The sequence below is a fragment of the Doryrhamphus excisus genome, chromosome 10 (genome assembly GCF_030265055.1).
Source record: "Doryrhamphus excisus isolate RoL2022-K1 chromosome 10, RoL_Dexc_1.0, whole genome shotgun sequence".
In the NCBI taxonomy this organism is placed as follows: Eukaryota; Metazoa; Chordata; class Actinopteri; order Syngnathiformes; family Syngnathidae; genus Doryrhamphus; species Doryrhamphus excisus.
The window spans coordinates 11472306-11497373 of NC_080475.1; the positions used below are offsets into that span (position 1 = coordinate 11472306).

Consider the following 25068-nt stretch of genomic DNA (forward strand, 5'->3'; position numbering starts at 1 on the left):
GAAATAATGCCACTTTAGAGACTCTAGAGGGTGCTGTGTTTATGAATGATGATTGTTGATTGAAGTTTAATCAGAGGTCACGAAGAAATTTCCTTTCAAGGTCAAGATAGCATTGTGCACGCTCACGTGTACGCTCGCCATGAAGCGAAGGGGACGAGCAGCTTTGGAGGATTAACGCAGGATTTGACAGAAAGATGGAATTTTCACGCTCCAACATTTTCCACTCACCTTCTACCCCATATAAGGTGTGTGTGTGTGTGTGTGTGTGTGAGCGAGAGAGAGAGAGAGAGAGAGAGAGAGAGAGAGAGAGAGACTATGTGCTTATATGGAAGCATGCACAAGGAGCGCCATGCATGGCCCGGCACCTGCCAATCACAGCAGCTGATGCTCTTATGGAAACACCAGGAGAAGATTTATTTAACATCCAAAATGGCCGCCACATGACTCCATTGCACTTAGCTTGCAAGGCTAATTAATGGCCAACACAACACAGCTCAGCCATTGTGATGATTACAACTTTTTAACGTCATTAGGTTGAAGCATGAGGAATTAAAAACATGTTTCATTCTGTCATTGGTCTTTGGGCATACATTTACAAGTACGTAAATGAGTCCTTGTAATGTGTCATCTTACAACGATCTAATAATAGGTCTGTGTTAGCTTGTTTGAGAGATGCTAAATTGTACCGCAATGTGTTTGTGTTTTTTTTAAGTACTGACCTTGTAAGGATCCCTGATCTCAGAGAAGCACTGACCTCCGGTGGACGAAAGTTGAGGTGCAGCACCGACAAAAGAAACTACACACGGTGGTCACTCCATTAGGTACACCATCGAACGGCATCGACATTGAAAATTTTCACTTTTAATTCACAATTAATTTAACAATGTGTGTTGTATTGTATCATAATGAAGGCTGTTTTATTGTTATATTTTGACCACCTCATTTAGGTGCATGAGATTTTAAGGTTTTAAGTTGGTGTTTAAGCCGTATGGGCGTATAAGGGTGTGGTCACGTGGTCACAGGTGGGTGTGCGTGCTTACGCACACGGAAGCCATAAATGACTTGCACGTGCACGTGCAGTAAGGCGATAGTCGACTAGCTAATTCTGCGGAAAAAAACATTTTGATGAAAAAGACGGCAAAAAGAAAGTGAGAGTCGATGTCAAAAATATTATGTGGCTCTCTCAGAAATACTGTCCATTTTAAAAAGTGTGACGTTTACGGCTCTCTTAGCCAAAAAGGTTCCCGACCCCTGCTTTAGAGGCTAGCTGTACTCTGAATGAGCAGCAGGGGGCAGCAGAAGCCAGCCTTCCATTGGATGTGCGTGCATGTGTTTCCTGGCTGCTGCTTGTCTCACAGAATTCCAGGACTCCCAGTCACTCTGCTGTCTCCATCCCAGAAGGAGCAGCCCTCGCAGGACTTGGACCCTCAGCCTGTCCCCACCCCCATGCAGCAGCACTGACTGTTCTCCTGGTTCTGTTTGGACCACTGATGGATGAGTGAAGAACATTGAGCATATCTGGATTTGACACTAAGAGAACTTTTAGGAGTTTGGTGAGAACTTCCTGCTGGACTTGAGGACTGAAGTGGATCAACATGGCGCCATCGTTGACAGTAGTTCTGGTTGTGTTGGTGTCACAGCTCTTCACGCCCAGCAGAACCCTCAGTGAGCATCAGAGCTCCAACCTCCCGGAGGTCCTGGATCTAGACCAGGACCAGCACCGCCGTCCGGCCCGCGGCACTGACGAGGAGGAACAACAGTCCACTTTCAGCCAGTCCTTCGAGAACGACTCTGTGACGCCGCCTCAAGTCACTTTGCTGTCCAACTGGACAGACGGCGAGAGGAACGCCAGCACGGACCACGGACTCTTCAACCCATTCTTCCCGCTGACCCGCGCCTCATACGTCGCCTATGCCATCTTGCTGGCGACCTGCCTGCTGCTGGCGCTGGGTGTGGTGGGCAACATGGCGGTCATGTGCATCGTGTGGAACAACTTCTACATGAGGTCGTCTTGGAACTATCTGCTGGCCAGCATGGCCTTCTGGGACTTCCTGGTTCTGGTACTTTGCCTGCCCGTGGTGCTCCTAAACCAGTTGACCCACAGGAGAGTCCTGGGTGATGTCACCTGCCGCATGGTGCCTTATATGGAGGTAGGCGGGGCTTACTGGGGGTCATCTACTCTTTAATACGATCAAAGTTTGGCCCGTTTCCATGTGAGGGGGCGGGGTTAGCACGAGTTGACCAGCTAGAAGTCGACACTTTCACTTTCTAAACGTTTACTCATGTGCTATTTTAGCATGTTTGCTAATCACTACTCCTGCTCCATAGCGCCTCTAGTGGCCAAACATGTACTGTTTCCACACTGGGTTGCTATGGTAACCCAGTGAGTTAAGCTAGGCTAAACATGATGATGTAAAAATGACTCAAAGATGGCGTCTGTCAGATGGTGTCTCTGGGCGTCACGACCTTCACACTTTGCGCTCTGGGCATCGACCGATTCCACGCCGCCACCAGCTCGTCACAGCCCAAGACGCGCCGAGTGGAGCGTTGTCGCTCCGTGCTCGTCAAGCTGCTTCTCGTGTGGCTCGCCGCCCTGCTGCTGTCCAGCCCTGAGCTCTTCCTGTGGCAGTTCACCAGGACCGCCTCCTCAGGACGCTCGGTAGACTCCTGCATCATCACCGCTTCCTCTCCGCTCTCCCTTCTCCTGCCCGACTCGCTGCACTCGCTGCTGCTCAGGTACCACCAGGTGAGGCCACGCCCCCTGCAGCCGCCCCAGAGTACTCCAACATGGCACCGCAGAGAGTAATCAGATTACTTTTGAACTCGCAGGGTCGCATGTGGTGGACGTTCGGCTGCTACTTCTGTTTGCCCGTCCTCTTCACCGTCCTCTGTCAGATGGCCACCAGAAACGTCCACAGCGACAGCTCAGCCCAGAAGCAGCGTAACCACGACGACCTCGCCTCCAGCCACAAGCGTCATCATCAGCAGGAAGTGGAGAAACAGCTCAACTGCACGCTGCTAGCGTTAGCATTGGTGTATGGCATATGTGCGCTGCCCCAACATGTCTGGAACATCACGCTAGCATACATGCATGTCAGCGTCTCCGAGGACACGGCGGCTACGTTGGCGCTCTTGCATCACTTCCTGTTGTTCCTCAAGTCGTCCGTCACGCCCGTGCTACTGCTCTGCATGTGTAAGGTCGGTGGACGTCTCGATGAAGTGTCCATATTTGTCAATATTTGATAACAAAATGGCGCTTGTCTTGTGGTCCGCAGGCTCTGGGTCGGGCCTTCATGGACTGTTGCTGCTGCTGCTGCCTAGCGTGTCAGCAGAACTCCGAGGAAGGTTCTCCAAGCTCGGCTCACGTGAAACTGAAGGCCGCCAAAGAGGCATCCATCTTCTTCGACAAGGCGAAAGACACATCGGCCATCTTGTCCATCAGCAGTTAGACATCTACTTTTTTTTTCTTCTTAGCTCATTGTCATCCATCATACTTGCTCACCTCTGCTGTCACGGACCCTCCACTTCCTGTCTGCGCAGGAAGTGACATTTGTAGTCACCTTAGAGACATTTTGGGGACAAACACTGGAACCTTCTGTGAGACAAGGAGAAAAAAAAATGTCAGCATCGTCAACGTGGCCAAAAGACACAAACATTACTTTTAAGTAACAATTTAAAATTAATATAAGATAATAAAACAGGCTAAACTTGAATTAACATGAATCATCATCCAATCAGGGCCTGCGCTCACTGTCACATGACTCTTTGTTAGTTCGTTACATGATAAGCTGTCGTTAATCATTAGCTGACTTTAACGCACGTCAACATCAAAGTAGTTTGTTGTTAAAACTCCATCTTAGTTAAGGAAACAACAAAGCAGCGTTGCCATGGTAACCGCCATGTGACACCGAGGTTACATGAATGACTGTAAAAATGTAAAATAAACAAAATGATGAATTATTTCCTTGTTGTTCATTTGGACTCACATTGATGATGTCATCACACACCCTTACATGGTTTCATTGGCATTGTGGGTAGTTTTTCAACAACCCCCCTGCACCCCTCCCCAAATCAAAATGTGAACAAAAAGTCTCCCATCACAGTTCCCCCTTCTGTTGGTCGGCCCTGGCAACCTGTGTGTGTGTGCTTTTTTTGTCCAATCACGTTGATGCAAACATGGTGGTGGAGTGGGCGTGGCTTCGGCAAGCTCATTAGCAGTGATGAGAATGATCAGAACGCCCAAACAGACCACCTCTGTTCTCTAATGAAGCCCCCCCAACACGGTGGCTTGTGGAGGCAGCGTTACACAAGCACAAGGTCACCACTTCCAGCCCCTTTGTCCAATCATATTTGATTTTTAATATAATTTCAGTCAAAATATAAATGTATTGAGTGTTTATAGGAGTCTTTCAGAATAGTTGGCACAGCTGCCATTGGGCGTCTTTCACCCATTCCTCGCTCAAGCACCATCAGGTTGGATGGGAAGCAATTTTTTCACACGAGAGGGATTCAATGAGATTCATGTCTGGGCTCGGGCTGGTCTATTCAAGGACATTCCCACTGTTTGGAGATCTTGGCTGTGTGTTTAGGACCATTATATTCCTGAACCTATAGTCCGAGATCAAGTGTACTCTGGAGAAGGTTTTCATCCTGGATGTTTTTGTTCATTTCTGGATTTATTCTGGATGACAACTCACCCGGCTCCTCTCAATGCGGAGAACCAGTGGTTCTACTCAGAGTTTTGACTGTGCTTCCCACCCTATCTCTTAAGGAGAGCCCAGCCACCCTATGGGGAAAACTGGTTTCAGCCAGTTTTGGTTACTACCTTTAGCTAATGACACCTAAGTATAACTGAGAGTTGGAACATAGGTACTTAACCTCCACTCCAAACCCGGAGATGGCAAAAACCATGGACTCAAACTTGGACTTATTGAGAAGCACCACATCAGAACCCCTCAAGAAAAATGTTATCCATAAAAGTAATAAACAGAAACACTGACAACTGGCCTGGCGGAGGCCAACCCTCACTTACTTATCAGTAAAGAGTCTTTTTACACGTCAAAATTGAAATAAATACATGTTTTATATTTAATTTGAGAAGTTTAAATACAAACATTTCGCTAATCTTGTCATTGAAGTGTGATGCTGGGTCCCACAGTCAAACCAGATGAGAACCACTTCAATTCACAATAGAGTTAAAGTATAAAAACTAAAAAATATATATGTTCAATACTTACATACATGTTGACGGTCCATTGTTACATTCAAGCACGCAAAATGATGTCAGTAAGTCCACCTTTCTGTGTGTTTAAGCCTTAAAAAGTAAAACTGAAGGCAGCCATTTTCCTTCCAACAGCAGCCATCTTGTCCACTGGTCACTTCTTCTTCTTCTTCTTCTTCTTATTGTAGTCGTTTATTAAAACACCATCTGCCCTCTACTTCCTTCCTGTAGTCACTCTAAAGACATTTGGAACTTCCAGCTGAAAGATGTTTGATGAATAACGAGGAAATGATAATTAATATGTCCACTTTTAACCAACATGACAATATGACCAAATCACAGGCAGAGCTTGCTGTCACATGACAACAAGAAGCGTTCAAGTGTTCAAGCGTTCAAATAGGTTAAAAATAGTTATATAGGTAATAGGTTTAAAAACTATATTCATAACAAAGGGCGACATCATAAAACAAAATGATTAATGTTCAACTTAAAACTTTCTTTTTCTTTGAGAGAGTGAGCGCCCCCTGCTGGTTTTCTTTTAAAAAAAAAGATCTTTAATACTAAGACAGTTTTGTGTGTGCGAGAGATTTCAATGAGCACAAATTAATCTGACCTGAATGTCTCACACACACACACACACACACACAGAGGAGCACAATGTTGGGTTTGTTCTGTGGGAAAACTGGTGGCAGTGGGTGGGGAGGGGGGTGTTTAGGAGGAGGGATACTGTTGTCATGGCAATGATCACAGGGTCGCGATGGAGAGTGAGTTTGTGTCGGGACAGGAAACACTGAGGCCTCTTCCTTTGTAACACACACACACACACACACCACACACACAGGCTCCTTGGCGCTTTCACAGAGGATGGAGGCTGAAGGGGGGGTGGGGCCAGAGGCAACATGAAGGTTTTATCAGTTCGATCACGTCATGGCTGAAGTGACCAGACGAGTTCTTTTTTTTTGTTTTTGTTTGTCTGAGAAAGTTGAAGTCCAACACGTCTGACGGGTCAAAGGTCACCAAAACAGACTAACAAGCTATCAGACGCCGCCTGGTGGCTAGAATACAACACGACAATTGTCTGAATTCTCAATTAATTTTCTATCACCTTTATTTTGTTTGCACTTTTTTGTCATATACGTGTATATATATTGTACATAGTTTTCATAAGGTTTCAAATTTGAATTTTTATTTAATAAAAAATGTTTTCATAAAAGTTGCGCTGTATTGTAGCACTGCTGTTTGCTGCCCCCTGCTGAGCCAGCAGTCACACTGCAGATTGATTGACTAAGCCAATGTCATGAGGTAATCGTGCATGCACTTTCACTTTAAAAATTATTATCTATTTATGACAAATAATGTAATAACTTTGTTGTATCGATGCCACATGGACAAATACAGTAATAAAAAGTTGATGAGCATATATATATATATATATATATATATATTTTTTTTTTTATATAGCACCTGGTGGTAAACAACCACTGCAATGAATTTAGTAAATAACAAAAACAACGACTTCAAGTTTTCATGTTTTTAATTTCTCCTCACATTTCACCTTTTCACCAAAGTAGACGCCCACAGATAAAACACTGACGGTGCTCCTGGGAGGCGTTGTTACCAGCTACACTTCCTCTTTCATCCAATCATTATAGTTTACTTGGTCTGACAAAAGCGACAACACGTCTCGGAGCACAACATCCCATATTTATTCTTCATTTGGAGGCCAATCAATGTGAAAGTAAAGTTATTATTTATGTATAATTTATCAGGATGTGCGCATATTTTTTAATATGGCTGACAGTGAAGGCCAAAGAATATCAGATTTGATGACTTATAAATACACGCTGAGCTCTTATTGACATAAATACCTTCCTGATCATATGACACTGGCGGCCAATCAGCATCGAGCACACAGGAAGTTAAAACACATAAAGAAACTAATACAAAACAAAAAATAAACATAAAAAGCTGTTACAGATTATTAACATTTTTCTTATCTTACAAAAACAAAATTAACAGTGCAATAAAAATGTTTCTTTTTTTTTTTTTTTTTTAAACGCCCTTGCCACACCGCCCAGACTTGAAGGGGGGCGGGCGCTCTGTGGTGCAGCAGGAAGGAAACATCCAGAAACGAGAGGAAGAAGAGGAGAAACTTGTGAGGGTGTGGAAGATGAAGACGGATGGACGGATGAGGAGGAGGATGAGGTGATGAAGGCGACATGAAGAAGCCTCATGTCCCTCGTCTGTTCTTCACCGTGATGACACTTCTTCTTTATAAAAACCTCCATTCGTTAATTCAGAAACACAATTAGTTCTTGGCTAAATACATCTCTTGCTGGGGGCGGCGGGGTCTAATTGTGACTGCTTCCTGTTTGATGTGTGAGCATGTCGGGGGCGGAGCCAGAGAAAACTATCACTACCCCACCGCCTCAAAATTAAAAAAAAAAATGCTTCAAGCCACCACCAACCAATCAGAGCAGGGCACATGATGGCTAGTGTAGTTTATGGAAGATGTAAACAAAGATAAAACATGAGGGGGGGGGGCATGTTCATGAAGGAGGGGCTTGATCAAGTGGGCGTGGCCAGGCTGATGGGGAGGTATGTCTTCTCTCAGGAGCTCCTCTTGGTCCGAGAGTGTTGGATCAGCCACTGGAGGGTGATGTCTGCGTGAACAGAAGACAGGAAGTCGTATTCAATAACCAGGAAGCGGACAGTGAACATAAGATCACATGACATGGTGATAACATGGCGTGTACCGATGTTGTCCTTCTCCTTGCAGGAAATGGAGTAGCAGCAGATCTCTCTGTCCTGGATGGCTGACAGGTTCCTGGAACCAAAACAAAAATTAGGAACCAGGAAGTCGTCGGTGTCGTTGGTTTCAGAGTTGGCGAACTCACATCCTCTCAATGAGCTCCTTCTCATCCAGAGCTCCTGGCAGATCCCGCTTGTTTCCCAGAACCAGAACCTAAACACAACCAGTCATACTGTATGAACAGGTCCACATGTGGACCGGGTTCTGCTCCAGTTCTGTAGCTTACTCACAGGGATTCCCTGAAGCTGAGGCTTGTCTAACAGATTGTGGAGTTCATTCTTAGAAGCTTCAATCTTCTCCGGATCAGCTGCATCCACCATGTAGCTGCATACACAAATGTTATTGTTTATTCGCTAAATTGCTAGCACGGGTAATCAAAATGGCTGGACCATGCAGGATGCACAGTTGTAACAACAAGAGAGTCAAAAAACAGGTAGAGTCAAGTTAAAAAAATACTAATTACGGTGAGCCACCAGAAATAAATGGATGTATGGCTAACGCTGAGATGTCTTCTGACACGCTCCGAGAAAGAGACACCAGATCAGAGCGCTCCACTAAACGCTGTCATCTCCAATCATCCAAAGTTCCCCAAGAAACTCACACGATGGCGCTGACTCCTCTGCAGTAACGCTCCCACATGCTTCTGAAACGAGGCTGTCCACCAATGTCCCACAGCTGTGAATACACACAAAGAAATTGCGTTTGTGTTACTTTGGTGATAAATTGTCATTTTTTGGGTAGGATGTGTGTGTATCACGGTGACAAAGTGATGAGACGCGCCCCACCTTGATGGTGACGTTGCCTTTAGTGATCTTCCTCATGTTGAAGCCCACTGTCGGAATCATGTCTTCACTGAACTGGCCAGACTGGACACACACACACACACAATAAGTCAGAGTGTTTGATATATGTAAAATATAATTTAAGCAATCAATTTCTAGCCCATTAGATGTGGATAGTGATCACGTGATTCATATGTGTGTGTGTGTGTGTGTGTGTGGGTGGGTGTGTTGGGGTCGGTCGATGCTCCAATAATGTTCACAATCTTTTTTTTTTTTTTACCGCCCTGCTGACTGGATGTGACCCATGTGACCATGAGCACGCGCACACTCCCACGCACTAGTTATATTGCCATCATTGGCGATAATGTTAAATGAGCCTCACTGGCTCATAAGAATAACATTTGTGTTATTTATTTATTTGTACATTTAACATCAGCTGGTGTTGTTATCTGTGAGCGAGTACTAAATGATTGCAATATTATACCGATGAGTGTAAAGATTTCAGTGCCTGATAGACTGAGGTCATCATAAGAACAACAATGGATGCAGCCAGATGCTAACAGCTGGATGGATATTAGCTTTAAGACTTCTTACCGCTATGACGTTGACGAAGGTGGTCTTCCCGGAGTACTGCAACCCCACCAGGGTCAGCTCCATCTCCTCCTTCCAGAAGAGCGCCTTGAACCAGTCCAGCAGTTTGTTGATAAGCGCTATCATCCTCGTCGTCCGCTGCTGATGCTAATGCTAATGAAACGAGCTCCGGCTGCTACGGCTAAGTGGCTCGGCTAGCTAACTAGCTGGTTGGCTAACGCCCCGACGATGTTTTTTTCCACGCCGTCAATCAATGTGACGAGCCGAGAAGGTGACGGACAACCGAGCCACACAGTCGGCCTTTACCGCAGCCGAAAGGGAGATGTCTTTTGTCTGTACTTCGAGACGCTAACGCCTGCTGTCTTTTCGCTGCTGTTTACTACAGTCGCCTCTCCCGACAAGCCACACAAAATGAGGCGCACATCCGGTGGTTTTCAAAATAAAAACGTCGCAAACAGAAATAAATTGTCACACCAAGAACAAACACAGTTCTGAATATAATTAAAACGACACACCATGTTACAGATAAATGCACCAGGTGAATGTTTTCAATGAAAATACAAATTTTTAATAAATCACATGACGGCTGGCAGTCCCATTTCCTGTTTGGGTGGGGTCGAAGCAGAAGAAGAAGGCAGACGATGAGCAAATAGGCAATGTTGCCCCCTGGTGTACAGAAACGGTCATACAATCAATTTGACTACACAGTCAAAAAACAAGACTTGATAACTTGACACACTTTTTTTTCTCGACAATCAAAGTTATTGATTCTTTGAGGTACTGAGTCCAGCAAAGCACTACTGCGTGTGTTCTTCATGTTCCAAGCTACTTCTTTAAAGTCAATATGCTGTCAGTGTCTTGTTTATCATGCAGAACTGGAGGTGTGGGCTTTCACTGGACTGAGGTTCTTGACAGGTTCCAAACAACGTGTTGGTTCTCCAGGTTCTGTCCAGTTCTCTGTTGTTGAGTCCTGCTTGCTCTCCAGTTGGAGGTTCTTGAGCTGTTCAGACATCTGATGGTTGTGAACGGAGTCTTGTTCCCGCCTCTTTCCCTGGAGAAAAAACCCAAACTGCTCATTAAAGGAGATCAGATGAATGTTAATGAATGTTAAACATGGTTCTGGGTGAGGGGTACCTGCTGGTGTTGTAAATGGGAGCTGAACTGGGCCAGGGCCGTGTAGAGGAATTGGTACTGTTCCGGGGTTTGGATCATGCCCCCCCTTGCACAGGACGGGGAGAAACCATGCGGTCAGCAAGGTGGCATCGCATGAGACGTCTTGTGCTTACAAACCTGTCCAGTCGAAGCTGACACACCATCTCAAGAACGTCCACATGACCCGTTTGACGCAGCTGCTGACAGCCGATACTGCTGGCGATAAAACAGCCCGTTCTCCCGATGCCGGCGCTGGCGAGGGTACGAGACAAGAAAAGATGATGATGACAACAAAGGAGTAAAGAACAAGCTTGACATAACGGTGATGATGTCATGATGAAAAGCTACCTGCAGTGGACAATGATTGGTCCGGGTTTGGGTAAAACGGCGGTTGTGATTGGCTGAAAGCTGGTTGCTCGGAGAGACTCGCTGTGTGACTCCACTTCCTCCACCAGGCGCAGCAGAGGAGCAGTGCATTGTGGGACGTGGTGGTCGGGCCAGGACGTGAACCAGTAGTGTCTGACGGGACGGCGCTCCTGACACAGCTGCAAGTTTGCAGGAGCTTTTTGATGCCAGGCTCCGCCCAACATAGTCACATGACTCGCATATGTCGCATATATAATGAAGTCCATTGTAAAGACTATAAGGAGTTGTTGTGCATTTGCTGCCAACTAGTGGCCTGCCACTCCCAGTGCAGCCTTTTCCCTTTTTTGTGAAGAAAACATACTTGGTTGTCATGGAAACGTACCCTAATTCAAGTGGTATTTATGGTCCCTGTTGACATGTGTTGTACTTCTATGAACACACATTTCCAAATAACAGCGTCAACAACACAGGTCACATGACACCAACCTGCATCTCCATGTCAGTGACAGTGAAGCCATCTTTGTCTCGGCTGTCTGTGACTCGCAGTTGAAATCGGCCAAACCGATTCATCATGTCTTCCTTTAGCTCCGCCTCCTCTCCTCCTCTCCTCCTCCTCCTCTCCTTCCCCACGCTACGGCTGATCTGAGGCCAGTACCTCTCACACTTCTGGACACACATAGTTCAAGAGTTAGTTCAACATCTGAGAAATACTCTTATGTACAGTGTGAAATGTTGTTGCCATGGCGACCTCGTTGGCCTCCTTCAGCCTGGTCACCATGACAATGACGCTGCTCTTCTCCTGCCACACCATGTCCCAGAAGTCCCCCACAGTGTGCACCATTGGCCCCTGGGTGGCGATGTAGGCCCTCGGAGTGCCTCGGTAACCCTGAGAATCAGAGGAAGGCAGGGATCACCTTTGACCTTTGATCTCTGTGTAAACGCACATCTACATGCTGAGCTGTGTGTGTGTATCCACTTGTGCACGTGTGTGTGTGGAGGATGGTGCCACTTCCTCCTGCACTTCCTGTGGTTTTCCTGGTTAATTCCCATGATGACAAAACAAATTGCTCCACATTGTTTGTTGTCAGGCTGCACGGCGGCTGTGTGGTTAGCGCACAGACCTCACAGCTAGGAGACCCGGGTTCAATTCTACCATCTCTGTGTGGAGTTTGCATGTTCTCCCCGTGCAAGCGTGGGTTTTCTCCGGGTACTCCGGTTTCCTCCCACATTCCAAAAACATGCTAGGTTAATTGGCGACTCCAAATTGTCCATAGGTATGAATGGTTGTTTGTCTATATGTGCCCTGTGATTGGCTGGCCACCAGTCCAAGACAGCTGGGATAGGCTCCAGCACCCGTGCGACCCTCATGAGGATCATCGGTAGAAACTGAATGAATGTTTGTTGTCAAGGCAACACCACACACACACACAGAGAAAGCTTTCTAGATTTTCCAGAATCTGCACCTATCCCACGGCTCGCTGTGGAGTGGGTGTGTACTTGTTGGCACTCTACTTATGCGGTGTTTACTTACAAGTTTACTCTTGTTCCCATCTTGTAATAAGTTATAAGTTATAATTATTCCCATCTGGAATAATCCATTGCATGAGAAGGGAGGGGGAGCGGCCGAAACAGAGACGTTTGGGGGCCCCTAATGGTGGCTCCACCACTGCAACCAGTAAATTTAGACTCTAACCCGGATGTAGTTGGCATTGATGTAGCGGTCTGGCCCACCGTCTTCTTCTGTACAGGTCAGGATGACGCGAGTCTCTGGGTCTAAACGCACACACAAAACAATAGTCAACACCAGCAAGTGTGTGTGTGTGTGTGTGTGTGTGTGTGTCGGCTGATGTACTGACTGGGCAGGATGCTTTTGTATCTGTCCTTGATGGCGTGCCCAGGAACTTCCAGATCTGACGCGCTCACAAAGTTTGGCGGGATGCCCTGTGGCGACGCACCACACAAATGAAGCCTAGCTTGCCGTGACTATGGCGTCCATATTTCATGTTCACGTACCTGGTACTCCACGTCAAGAGCCTGGCTGTCGACAGCCGCTTGCTGCAGGAGCGCGTGTGTGAGCAGTCGAGAGGAGGTGTGGAGCAGCTGAAGCCACACCTCCTTAGGGGTGGACACGGAGCACAGAGACTCCGCCCCCAGGCTGTTGACATCCAACAGCAGCGAGAGGTTAGAGCCCCGCCTACAAGAGACGCCGGTCACGTGTGCAATGCGCGGTGACATTTTTGCCAGATGTGTTTCATATCCTCACCTTTCCTGCAGGCGAATTGAAGCCTTGCGGGGAGGCGTGGTCATAGGAGAGGGCGTGGTCGGCTCATCCGTAGGCTTAGTGAACGAGCGCGTCGCTGCCATGATATCCACGTGGGTCGTTGCCACGCGTCACAATGCCATGCTTGTTATTTACTGCATGTGGACACAGTTCAAATTAGCTTGAAATAGAAACTGTTGTGCTATTGATTCATATTTCATATAAAAAAAATATATATTTACAAAAAGACAGAAACCTAGTCACGTTCATCAAGTCAGAGACGGCAGTGACGAGGCGAAACCGTATGTCTACAAACAGGAAACATCAACGAAACCAAAGGAGAAGATATTCAATGTGTCTACATCGGAAGAGAGTTTCCTCACAACAGGAAGTCAAAACGCCCACGCCGCCTAGCTCAACACCACACACACACACACACACACTGCATTTAAAGCTTTTGCAGTACTACTACAATGACCAATGACCTTCAGTAACCTCAAATAGACACCCCACTTCCATTGGCGAAGATGGCATATGGTAAATGGTATTGTCCTTCAAGACAAATGGCACCATGTGACTTTCTTCCAACGCGGACATATTTGCATTGCATGTGCGCCTACATCTTCTTCAAACACAAGCACAGATTCGATTCTTTCTTGAGGATTCTGGAGCACTGGACAGTTAGAAAACTACTTGGTAAAACGTCCATTTTGTTTAGCTCATAATTTTGCTATGAAGGCTCCACAAGATGGTCGTTTGATGTCAGCATTTTTTTTTTACTCAATGCATTTTTTAAAGCATCAAACTACAGCAAAATACTATGCTAATGCAATGACGTGCATTGTTAGCTAGCTCATACTAACCTGTATAGTATGAATGTGAGTGTGAATGGTTGTTTGTCTATGTGCCCTGCGATTGGCCTCTCCCCCGAAGTCCGCGACACAATTTTCACGGGGTATGCTGGAGCCTATCCCAGCTAACTTTGGGCGGGAACATGCAAACGAGGCGGGAGTCAAAGAGTCAGAAGAGAAAGCTGTAAGTAAGTAATTTATCAGTATGTAAGTAATGGACCAAAAAAATGTGTAATGACCACATTTATACTACTGCTCCTTTGTGATGTCACAGAGGTGGACTTCCTTATATGGTCGTGTCTGTAAGCTCTCTGTGCTCCCCCTAAGCTGTGCTTGAAATATACGATACACGACAGTGTTATACTATATCTTAAGTTAGTTGGTGTGCATGTCAGGAACGGAACGCGCTCCTGCAGAAATGAAGCTTACCAGCTCCTTGTCGGAAGTTGTTAGTCATGTGACAAAAAGAAGCCGGGCACCAGCTAAAAATCCACAACGCACCACTAACTTCTTCTCCCTGAACCAAGCAGGCAAGAAGAAACAAGAAAAACAAAAAGGAGGAGAAAAAAAGCCTTGCAGCAGGAATAGACATGTCCTGTTTTTCTGGCTGGGGTTGTTCTTGTTTGAGGACTTCAGCTGATCCGAGGAGGAGAAGGAGAAGAACATGACATTTGGACCAATGGCATCATTACGCCTATTTTAATTTTCTTAAGCCCCCCTAAATAATTTGATATTTTTTATTACATTTTTATTTTTATTTTTTACAAAATAAATCTCTGACAAATTTCATATAATAGAACAAAAGCAGGCTAATACTAGCCTACTACCAGTAATAATCAGAAGAAAAATAATGATAGTAATAACAATAATAATAGGCTACTTAATAATATAATAATATATTATTATATTATTATATAATAGATCACTGTCCATTGGACAGAATGGTTGCAGAGCTTGAGCAGCGGTTTTGTAGTGTAGATTGTGTGTACTTTTGTGTACATTTAATGGTGGCCTAAAACAATTGAGTATCTCTACTAAATCTGTCCAAAAGTGGGAAAGTTATATCCCGGTTCTTGTTCATTATTTGTTTTTTTGGATTTTTGTGAGTTTTTTGAATGTCTACTACATTCATTCATATCCTGTGCATCTCCTGTGCAACCCCCCCTGTCCTCAGAACCTAGTGATGCCCCTGATTTGGACAATAAAAGGTGTTAAAACGGAGCTTGTGATGCCTTCACCTCAAATCCCACAGGGTGCGCCATGAAGGTTAAATTTTTTTTCTCCCTTAATAATGAAAACATTCATTTCAAAATGCATTTTCTTTTGTTGTGTTCCATTCATTTTCTACGCCGCCCATCCTCACTAGGGTCACACTTATGCTGGAGCCTATCCCAGCTGCCTGTGGGCGAGAGGCGGGCCATGGGTGGAACACATAAAAACAAACCATTTTCACGGGAACCACGAAATCTAAAGAAATACAGCTGAATAGGTGCAGATTCTGGAAGAACTAGAACACTTTGTGTGCTGGTTATTGTGTGTAGCTGCTCTTTAGGAGTCCACAACTCAATATAAAGGGTCGAAAATGAGCAATAAACATGAGAAATTCAAAATGTAATACGCTTTATAAAAACGTATTATTGGGTTTACTTCAGTTACTTGCTAATAACATTTCCACTGTCATAATCTATAACGATATTGGCAAAGTAGTATCAAAACGGGACTCGGAGCGGATCGGATGTCAAAAATACTGACCGGGACATCCATAAAATATATTGTATATGTTTAAAAACATTTCAACCGTTTCTCCTTACATTATGCTAAAAATGTATACGTGTGTATAACACAATGCTTCATATCAGTACATTGTACTTTATATATTTTAATTAAGTTAAAAGGATAAAATAAATGCTTTATATTTAAAGATAATTACCGCTTTCACATTTTTTCTGTCTTTTTGTTGAATTTCATTCCCACGAAAAAGAAATTGTGACTGTACTTTGGACATACTTTGAGCGTGATTATGTTCAACTTTAGAGGTTCCTGTTGCGTGTTTGCCTCCAGTTGAGATGAACGCAAACGCTTCGTGGGAACTGAAAATAAAAACATTTTTTGATAGGAAACTTTCTTAATTCAAACTAATTTACTGGGGATTTTTACTTTTCATTTCTTCTACATTACGTATAAATTAAACAAGTCACCGAACTGTACTTTTATTTCGTCTCGTATGGGAATAAAAAAAAAATACTTGTGTAAAGTCAGAGGAAAACTACTGAAATATATTTCGAACTTGTTTTATTTCTTACCTTTCTGCTGCTTCTTCTGCTTTGCCTCCTCTGACATCTGCTCCGCTCGGTCGCAGCTCCTCTCTACCTTCTTCGCCACTTCCTTCTCTGCACCGCCCACTCGCTCTACGCTCCACACGTTATCCAAGGCTGCAGCTTCCCTTCAGCATCATGAGCGAGGATGATGAAGAACCAGCCTTGTTGTTTCCTCTCCTCTTGGGATGAGGTGAAAAGGCTAACCTGCTAGCGGCACACACACACACACAATAAAACACACACAACAGTGATGGTAAGCCCTGAGGTGGTGACCTTCCATTTGGGCCTTCAAAAAATGTACTGCCAACTGACCACAAAGACAGACGATTAGACGACAGCGGGGGTTGGTGTTCGTCTTGTTGTTCTGCATCTGATGAGATCTCATCAACGGCCCACATTGCTCCTGTGTACCCCCCCACATCCACCCCCCAAAGGTGCCGGCTCATTTGTTGCCACGGTAATTTCCAAGAGAAGAAACCAGTGCAGAAGCAGCACACTGTGAACATTGTCAACTAACCGGTCACATGACACAAGCTTGCTGCAGTGCAACACATCAATGATCACATGACGCTAAATGTTTGCCCTCAACAGCAGGGGGCGGCATACACACTCTCCCGCTCTCTCATTCATAAGCACCTGCTGGTATTAAAGTATCTAATATATCAGTGGTGCTTAAATTCATTTTTATTTCTTTTTACACAAGAAAAAGAAACATGTCACACCAAAGGGTCACGGGTAAAAAAAAAAAAAAAAGATGAATTCACTGTGATGACAGTCAAGGTCAGGGGTCATTTCAAGGCACTAGTTACATAGGAGGATGTCAAAGGTGTGCTCTTTCATCGTCAAGGTCGCAGGGTTAACACAACGTCATGAGCACAATTAAGGAAAGTCGAAGAGCGAAAAGTACAGAAAAGAGAGGCTGAATCGATTCCAAACGTGTGCAAGAGCAGCATAAGCTTTTTTTTTTGTGTGTGAGGCAACATGGCGCCGCACTAGCAGGCAAGACAGGAAGTACGATGTGGCTGCTGAGGTTGGAAAAGCAACCCATGTGATCTTCAGCGATATCCACGGAGATGCTGAATGTGAGTGAAGAAGAAGAAGAGGACAGTTGGGAGTGTTTACTAGCGTCACCTGGTGTGAGGCTGTGACATCACTTCCTGTCAGTGCCGCATCAGTAGTCCTCAGTCTATTGTAGTCACGCTACCATGACATCACACACACACACACACACACACACCATCATCATGTCTGCAGCCAGGCGTGTTGCAGACACTGGGCAGCGGTGGCCCGACGCTGCGGCTCCAGTTCTAACATGGTCGACAGAAAGTCACTAAATTGAGCAGCCTGGTCCAAGGGCCACTCGTACTTCTCCAAGAGCACCTCAAACAAAGCCCACGGCTTCAGGCTGGAAATGTGGCGCAGGTCACCTGACGGCCACACACACAGGTCACATGTCACATAATGCGTGTGAAGCAGCGGTGAAACATGTGAACGTGGACTCACCTCGCCTGTTGAAATATTCTCTGGAGTACCTGCCAGACAAGGCGAAGGGCAAAGGGATGGGGCCCAGCAGCTCGATGATGTGAGCGATGTGATCTGAACACGGACCACCGACGTTAGTAACTTTGGAAGAGAGTGTGTGTGTGTGTGTGTGTGTGTGTGTACCTTCATCTCTAGTGTAGTCTTCGCCGGAATGAGGTTCAAATAAATAATCTCCTGTGGCCAACTCAAACGCCTGAAACATTCAACACACACACACAGTCAAATTGTGTGTAAACATGGGGCTGATGTGTGTGTGCGTGTGTGTACCATGCAGGCGGTGCTCCAAATGTCGGCCGGCGGTCCATACTCTGCTCCAATCAGCACCTCCAAGGCCCGGTACTGTCTGGTCTGAATGTCTTCAGTGAAGTGTTTGTGCTGGCGTGGGACAGGAAACGGGACACGTGTGATTGTCTGGTGGGACAAATTTTAGAAAGAGGCGAAGTATCTCACCACCCAGCACGCATTTCCCAAATCGGCAATCTTCACTCGCAACTTGTCAGCATTGTGAGGGTCCAGAGGACTGAGCACGAAGTCTGACGCACTGAATACTGCATCCACACACACAGTAAACGTTACTGTAAAGTACACTTCTGATCTAAGAGTACATTTTGGTGTCTTCTTCTTACCATCTTGTCCACTGGAGTATCCTGACTGTGTGGATAGAGTGGATTCTGATGTGGCTGATATCACCGAGCTGGAGACCCCAGAGAGGCCAGACGCAGGGCTGGAGAACCGCCCAGTGCCGTGGCCGTTGTACTTGTCCTCCAACCAGGAAGAAGATGACTCCGGGCTCACTTTGTTATTTGCTGTGTTGCAGGAAGTGTTGCCGTTGATGACCGCAGGGCCTGAAAAATGAACACAATTTCTATTCGCCGGTGTGTGTTTTTACGTGTGTGGTTATATGGTGTGTACTTACAGTTAGTGTGTGTGTCAACACCGTCTTCCTCTTCCATCCTCTGAACACAAACAAAAACGTTAATCGTCATTGTCATCATTGATAGTAATTTGGGGCAATAGCAATACTGCAAAGGCTGCACGGTGGACGAGTGGTTAGCGCAGACCTCACAGCTAGGAGACCAGAGTTCAATTCCACCCTCTGTGGAGTTTACATGTTCTCCCTGTGCATGCGTGGGTTTCCTCCCACATTCCAAAAACATGCTAGGTTAATTGGCGACTCCAAATTGTCCATAGGTATGAATGTGAGTGTGAATGGTTGTTTGTCTATATGTGCCCTGTGATTGGCTGGCCACCAGTCCAGGGTGTACCCCGCCTCTCGCCAAAAGACAGCTGGGATAGGCTCTAGCAACCCTGCGATCCTCGTGAGGATAAGCGGCAGAAAATGAATGAATGAATGAATGAATGAAAGAAAGAAGGAATGAAAACATACTGGACATATTTTGATCAAAAAGGAACAAAAAGTACATTTTTGGCCACCAATCGGTATGGGCCGAGTTCCATTAAAAAGTACAGTATATGTCATATGGGTTCGATTCTACGCTTGTTCATGCCTGTGTTTTCTCCGCATACACCGGTTTCCTCCCACATTCCAAAAACATGCTAGGTTAATTAGCGACTCCAAATTGTCCATAGGTATGAATGTGAGTGTGAATGGTTGTTTGTCTATATGTGCCCTGTGATTGGCTGTACCCCGCCTCTCACCCAAAGACAGCTGGGATAGGCTCCAGCATCCCCCGCGACCCTCGTGAGGATAAGCGATAGAAAATGAATGAATGAATGAATGAAATACTGTATAGGTACTCCGAGAATATTGTTATAATGACATAATGGTAAACGTTATTGCAGTACCTGTATGTCCACCAGTCTCTCCTCTAACAGCTTCTGTTGTCGCTTTGCTTTTCTCTTGATCTTTTTCTTCCTGTTCTTAGACATTTTACCAATCTACACACACAAACAAAAAGATAAATGACAAAAATAATGACTACAACACGACTGAACGCACACGCACACGCACACACACCTCCCGCTCATTCTGTGAGTTGTGGGGTTGGGTGATAAGGGAGGGAGGGAAGGGATGGTGGTGGTTTTGTGCTGACATGCAACAACAAACAGGCTGTTGCATTGACTTCCATACAATGGTCAAACAGCAGGTTCAATCACCTGACAGACAAGAGCTGAAGCTGAGTGACCAATAAGAGCACAGCAGCAGCAGCAGGTGTCACACCTGGACACTTACCTGCACATCCCTGGGAGCTGTGCTAACTAGAGACACACACCAAGAGATGAAGAGAGAGACAGAACATGAGAAACAGGAAACAGGAAGTGCTGAAGAAAAAGTAAAGACAACAGGTCAGACACAGAAAAACACGGTCCGGAGACCAAAGACCAGGTTCGGAGGGACAGAATAAGAGGATGAAATAAAAGCTTAATGCTCATATTTTGAATCCCACATAGTCAGGCACGACATGACGGATGAAAAGAAGAACCAATCAGCGGCCTCCACTCACCTGATGAGCCAGAAGGGGGCGGGGCTCCAGCTCTCTGCCAGATAGTGGCCTCTGCTGCCAGCCTCCTGATGTAGACCTCGTCTACATCCAGCAAGATGTTCTCTGGTTTGATGTCTGTGTGTATGATCTTACACTTTGTGTGCAGGTAGTCCAGACCCTGTAGCACCTGCAAACGCAGAGACGCTTACATACATGTAACATAACATCATGCGTGTGCGTGCGTGTGTGGTACCTGTCTAATGATGCTCTTGACACAGACCAGAGGAAGGCCCATGTAGTTTGACTTAATGATCCATTTTAACAGCTGATGACCCAAAACCTCCAGAACCATACACACATCTGAGACAGGCTGAGGAAAATAACACTTGGGTGGACAACCAAGACCAGCACACGCCCACACTATGCAGGATACGGACTCCGTTGATTCCAGAGATCTTGAAGTCGTCAATCAGTTGAACAATAGTCTCTCTGTGGGGGTCAGAGGGGTCACTGTCCCGGACCTGGACGCATAAAGATACTATTCATATAACCACAGACCACGTCGGTGTGCGCCTGGATAACGAACTCGGTATCAGATGTCTGAGGCTTTACACTCACACATCTGAGCAGTTTGATCTCGTCCAGCGCCGTCTCTGTGTAATGCGGCGCGCTCTTCACGACCTTCAAGGCCACAAAACGCTTCTTCCTGAACACACGAGCAGACACACGGTCGTCAGACACGAAGGAATCGGGTCAACAACAAGAAGTATTTCAAGTCTTACTGCAGGTCCCAACAAAGCCAGACGGTTGAGAAATGTCCCCAGCCGAGTTTGCGGACCACGTGGTACCTCCCGTTGAACAGATCCCCGATCTTGACCGGGTAGTAACCGCCTGGAACCCAAAGACAAACAGTCACACAAAGTCACACTTCAGAGGTAAAGCATCCTCCATAACGAGACTAAAGTCACCTTTGCAGTAATCCGACGGGTCCTCCTGCTCCTCATCATCGGAACCCAGAAGCTGAGCAGGGGGCAGGGTCAGCTCCGCAGGAGGTGGGCTCACGGGAGGGACGGGGGGAGTGGCTGTGTAATTAGGCGGTGATGACATCACAGAATTTGCAACAGTGTGTGGTGCAGAGTCAAAGGAAGTGACGAAGGAGGAAGACGAGGAGCACAGGGGGGAGTAAAGTTGAGGTGACATGCTGGAGGTGAAGGTTACAGAGGTGAGTAGGAAGGGGTCCGAGTGGGAGGAGACTAAAGGAGTAGGCGTGGCTTTCGAGACATGTGTGCTGATGTGAGGTGTGGCTGTAGTCGATCCAGAAAGAAAGTGGTTCGAGTTCTCAAATGTCAAATGTGTCAATGTGCTGAAATCGTGCATTTTGTGGTTTAGAGCTAAGGGGGAGTGGCTAGGGCTTTGGGTGGGGCTCAGAGATGTAACAGGAAGTGATTGGCTATGGCCAGGGCTAAGAAATACGACAGGAGGCGAAAGGATGTGGGCGGGGCCCTCTGTGGTGGTAGGAGGTGATTTAGTGTAGGCGGGGCACGGACACTTGACAGGAAGTGATTGGCCATGGACAGGGCTCAGAGATTGAATAGGAGGTGATTGGCTGTGGGCGGAGCCCTCTGATGTGACGGGAGGTGATTGGCAGTGAACGGACGCCTCTGGTGTGGCGGGAACTAAATGGCTGTGGGCGGAGCCCTCTGATGTGACAGGAGGTGATCGTCTGTGGGCGGAGGCCTCGGATGTGACGGGAGGTGATCGTCTGTGGGCGGAGCCCTCTGATGTGACGGGAGGTGATAGTCTGTGGGCGGAGCCCTCTGATGTGACGGGAGGTGATCGTCCGTAGGTGGAGGGTTCTGATGTAGTGGGAGGTGATTGGCTATGAGCGTGGTATCGGGTTGCTATAGCAGGTGATTGGCTGTGGGCGGGGCTCTGAGATGTAACAGGAAGTGACCGGCTGAGGGCGTACCCCTCAGTTGTAGTAGGAGGTGATTTGGTGCGGACAGGGCCCTGAGATTTGTTTTGGGCGAGGCTCTCAGATAAGATAGGAGGTGTGAGGACCTGAGTAGAGGCTGGATGTGATTGGCTGGTGTGTGGCACAGTCAGAGGAATAATAAGAGGCGGTAGGATGGCATTGAGTGTGACTTCTTTAGGACAACAGAGGGCAGTTAAATGCCTATGTTGGATATCTGGAGTGGAGGGATCAATCAGGGTACATGGTTCCTGCGGGTCTCCGTCTTGGGGACAAGTATCCACCGTGACTGTGGCGTCATGATATCCATTTCCTGAGGGTGGGGCTGTTTTGCAAGTATTTTGTGGCAGTGAGGGGTTGACTGGAGGGTAGTCCGGTGTCTGGGGTGGGTGTCCGTCATTAGGGTTCAGATTCTGAAGGTCACAGAGGTCATTAGAACTACAAGGGAGAAGAAAAAAAGGAGATTCGGTGTCATCAAAGCATCTATCTCAAACACTCCAATTAACCACAGCAGTGAAACTAATTGATATTTTCAGCGGTGTTATCACTATGCCTTTAGGACAGTCTACTTTTCTTGTCACAGTTATATATTTGTCCAAACAAAGGTACCTTTAGAACAAGAAACTATACATTTATATACATTTTTTTAGTCAAAAAGAGGTATTGATGTAAGTGCACAATAAGAGAGATCATGTTCTGTCCAGTATTGAACAGCCGAACAGAAGCGTCTCTCTTTCTCACGTATTAAAGCACTCCACAGCAAGCAGGAAGTGGAAATGCATGGAGGAGTGTAGCGTACAAAAGGTCGTAAATAGGAAATAATATGTGGTGTTATATTTGTGCATAACTTATTTTATTTTGATGTAAAAGACATGCGTCAAATTCAAACCTGAGGGGTCAAATCCGAAACTCATTCATTCATTTTCTACCGCTTTTCCTCACAAGGATGGGCGACAGGCGGGGTACACCATGGACTGGTCGCCAGCCAATCACAGGGCACATATAGACAAACAACCATTCACACTCACATTCATACCTATGGACAATGAAGCTAGCATGTTTTGGAATGTTTTCTTATTATTTTTGGAAATCCACGCATTCACGTGGAGAACATGCAAACTCCACACAGAGATGGCCGAGGGTGGAATTGAACCCCTAGTCTCCTTGCTGTGAGGTCTGCCCGCTAACCACTCGATCACCGCACAGTCAAATCCGGAACTGTCAAATTAAATTTGGGTATTTGATGACGCACATATATCAGATTGTATGACACTTTTTTTAACTGAATGTAGCCTTCAAGACAAAGTTTGCCCACACATCATCTTTAACGAACTGTAAACTCAGCTGACACACAAACACACACACACACGCCCACGCAGGGCTGCGATGACTCAGTGACATTGTTGAAGGGTGCTGGAAATGCATGGAAATAGACTGTGTACATGCGTGTGTGTTGTGGTATCATAACTCAGTGTGTGCTGCTATTAATGGACATGACTGGCTGTGGTCAGCTGGACAAGATGGCTTAACACAAAGACTGCCATGAGGCAGAACAGTTAGCCTAGCTAGAGTGACATGCAGTGACAAGTGAAGTGTGTGTATGTGTGTGTGTGTGTGTGTGTCAGAGAGAGCTCTAAAAGCAGAGAAGGGAACCATGTTTCAGCAAAAAAAAAAGTCAGCCACAAGCAGCAGATCTCGTTCCTAAAAGACCTAAATTTAGCATCCACGTGTCACGCTCACCAGGTCTCGTTAGTCCGGACTCTGCGGTGCTTTTTGCCTCGCCGCCTGTGCTTTTTGCCGCTGGAGGCGGGGCTTGCGCGTCCAGTCCCGACTGCAGCTGTAAGAAGACATAAGCAGCATTTAAGAAGTGTAAACACATGCTCGTATTTGCAAACTAGCACCACATCCAACATTAACAAATGTTCTTTTAGACATATTTTACGAGTATTTTTATGTTTTATGTTTGTCTATAAAGGTTAAGTTAATAATAGAGAGGATATAACGGCCATTGAGTCACTTAGCATGACAGCAACCAGTGATGTGCACGCCTCCTGAACGCACCACGGGGCACTTTGCATTCTAATTATTCCGAGGAACAACCTTAACCATGAATAATTACAAAATTAAAGTGCCAGGCAGATTATTGTTCCATTAAAGTGGAATTGTTTCCTTTTGTGAACGTAATTCGGCGGCTGTCACAGGCTGGTACTACAGTATACTGCCACTAATGTGGTTAGCTAACACCTGCTAGCTTAGCTTGTTGAGATATTAACCACTCAAAATTGAAACCACCGGTCCAGAGACATGGACTCGGGTCTGTGGTACCTTACCTATCAGCATACTGGCTCTCAGAACTCAAACCGAACCGGGTCAGCGAGGACTGTCCCGGCTGGGAAGGTGGTCCTCTAAGAGCTAGCCTTTAGCCTCCGTTAGCTCTGTCAGATCCTTATATTCGTTAGGTCGCAGGGCAGCGGGAGAACAACGCTTCTGTCCGCGGTCCAGTTCGGTCCGAACCGGATCAGGAACGGGCGCTTTCAGGTTATTCTTGGCGAAGTGTTCTTGCTGTCTCGATGCAAGCAGAGAGCCTTCAAACCTCCAACAGCTGCTGACACCTGACACCATGGTCTGAGCATGCGCACTGGACAACAACACCCGGCTATAGAAAAAAAAAAATCATTAAACAATTACAACTTTATATTTTAACATTCTGAATTGGATTCCATGTTATTATTTACATATCTTTGAAAGTAAATTATA

The 25068-nt window shown here is 46.0% G+C and overlaps 4 protein-coding genes across 6 annotated transcripts; 1 reads left to right on the top strand and 3 right to left on the bottom strand.

The window, feature by feature from the left end:
- Positions 1-1104: 1104 nt before the first annotated feature.
- On the top strand, positions 1105-3949 carry gpr37l1b (G protein-coupled receptor 37 like 1b). Its single transcript, XM_058085711.1, has 4 exons — positions 1105-2150; positions 2444-2746; positions 2830-3198; positions 3276-3949. The coding sequence occupies exons 1-4, from the start codon at positions 1596-1598 to the stop codon at positions 3447-3449; spliced, it is 1401 nt and encodes a 466-aa protein (XP_057941694.1). The 5' UTR covers positions 1105-1595; the 3' UTR covers positions 3450-3949.
- A 3304-nt stretch (positions 3950-7253) lies between these two features.
- LOC131136984 (ADP-ribosylation factor-like protein 8A) lies at positions 7254-9827 on the bottom strand. The gene is made up of 7 exons (XM_058084398.1): positions 9410-9827; positions 8819-8899; positions 8635-8708; positions 8264-8357; positions 8119-8186; positions 7978-8048; positions 7254-7884 (listed from the first exon to the last, which is right to left on the bottom strand). Exons 1-7 carry the CDS (start codon positions 9530-9532, stop codon positions 7832-7834), a joined length of 564 nt encoding a protein of 187 aa, XP_057940381.1. The 5' UTR covers positions 9533-9827; the 3' UTR covers positions 7254-7831.
- Positions 9828-9973: 146 nt separating this feature from the next.
- On the bottom strand, positions 9974-16557 carry LOC131137102 (tyrosine-protein phosphatase non-receptor type 7-like). 2 transcript variants are annotated; one of them, XM_058084651.1, is made up of 11 exons: positions 16339-16557; positions 13188-13339; positions 12938-13079; positions 12781-12865; positions 12618-12697; positions 11673-11810; positions 11411-11590; positions 10907-11103; positions 10697-10810; positions 10541-10625; positions 9974-10457 (listed from the first exon to the last, which is right to left on the bottom strand). In XM_058084651.1, exons 2-11 carry the CDS (start codon positions 13286-13288, stop codon positions 10272-10274), a joined length of 1308 nt encoding a protein of 435 aa, XP_057940634.1. In that variant the 5' UTR covers positions 13289-13339; positions 16339-16557; the 3' UTR covers positions 9974-10271. The 2 variants fall into 2 exon arrangements, with proteins under 2 accessions (XP_057940634.1, XP_057940633.1); XM_058084650.1 differs by having other exon boundaries at positions 12938-13118.
- Positions 16558-16799: 242 nt separating this feature from the next.
- On the bottom strand, positions 16800-24928 carry srpk3 (SRSF protein kinase 3). 2 transcript variants are annotated; one of them, XM_058083496.1, is made up of 17 exons: positions 24642-24928; positions 24052-24148; positions 21308-22749; positions 21122-21230; positions 20958-21045; positions 20773-20860; positions 20593-20699; positions 20361-20526; positions 20090-20115; positions 19702-19794; positions 18812-18851; positions 18522-18740; positions 18346-18443; positions 18163-18270; positions 18019-18088; positions 17857-17949; positions 16800-17780 (listed from the first exon to the last, which is right to left on the bottom strand). In XM_058083496.1, exons 1-17 carry the CDS (start codon positions 24649-24651, stop codon positions 17596-17598), a joined length of 3039 nt encoding a protein of 1012 aa, XP_057939479.1. In that variant the 5' UTR covers positions 24652-24928; the 3' UTR covers positions 16800-17595. The 2 variants fall into 2 exon arrangements, with proteins under 2 accessions (XP_057939479.1, XP_057939478.1); XM_058083495.1 differs by having other exon boundaries at positions 17857-18088.
- Positions 24929-25068: the final 140 nt, after the last annotated feature.

Coding starts and splice junctions, on each gene's coding strand:
- LOC131136984 (XM_058084398.1), bottom strand. CDS start 9,532: ATGATAGCGCTTATCAACAAACTGCTGGACTGGTTCAAGGCGCTCTTC. Junction 8,900..9,409: donor CCTTCGTCAACGTCATAGCG/GTAAGAAGTCTT, acceptor GTGTGTGTCCAG/TCTGGCCAGTTCAGTGAAGA. Junction 8,187..8,263: donor CTCAGCTTCAGGGAATCCCT/GTGAGTAAGCTA, acceptor GGTTGTGTTTAG/GTTCTGGTTCTGGGAAACAA.
- gpr37l1b (XM_058085711.1), top strand. CDS start 1,596: ATGGCGCCATCGTTGACAGTAGTTCTGGTTGTGTTGGTGTCACAGCTC. Junction 2,747..2,829: donor TGCTGCTCAGGTACCACCAG/GTGAGGCCACGC, acceptor TTGAACTCGCAG/GGTCGCATGTGGTGGACGTT. Junction 3,199..3,275: donor TACTGCTCTGCATGTGTAAG/GTCGGTGGACGT, acceptor TGTGGTCCGCAG/GCTCTGGGTCGGGCCTTCAT.
- srpk3 (XM_058083495.1), bottom strand. Junction 21,231..21,307: donor CCCGTCGGATTACTGCAAAG/GTGACTTTAGTC, acceptor TTTGGGTTCCAG/GCGGTTACTACCCGGTCAAG. Junction 18,271..18,345: donor TGGGAAATGCGTGCTGGGTG/GTGAGATACTTC, acceptor GTCCCACGCCAG/CACAAACACTTCACTGAAGA.
- LOC131137102 (XM_058084650.1), bottom strand. CDS start 13,288: ATGGCAGCGACGCGCTCGTTCACTAAGCCTACGGATGAGCCGACCACG. Junction 11,811..12,617: donor TCAATGCCAACTACATCCGG/GTTAGAGTCTAA, acceptor TCTGATTCTCAG/GGTTACCGAGGCACTCCGAG. Junction 11,591..11,672: donor GGCTGAAGGAGGCCAACGAG/GTCGCCATGGCA, acceptor ATGTGTGTCCAG/AAGTGTGAGAGGTACTGGCC.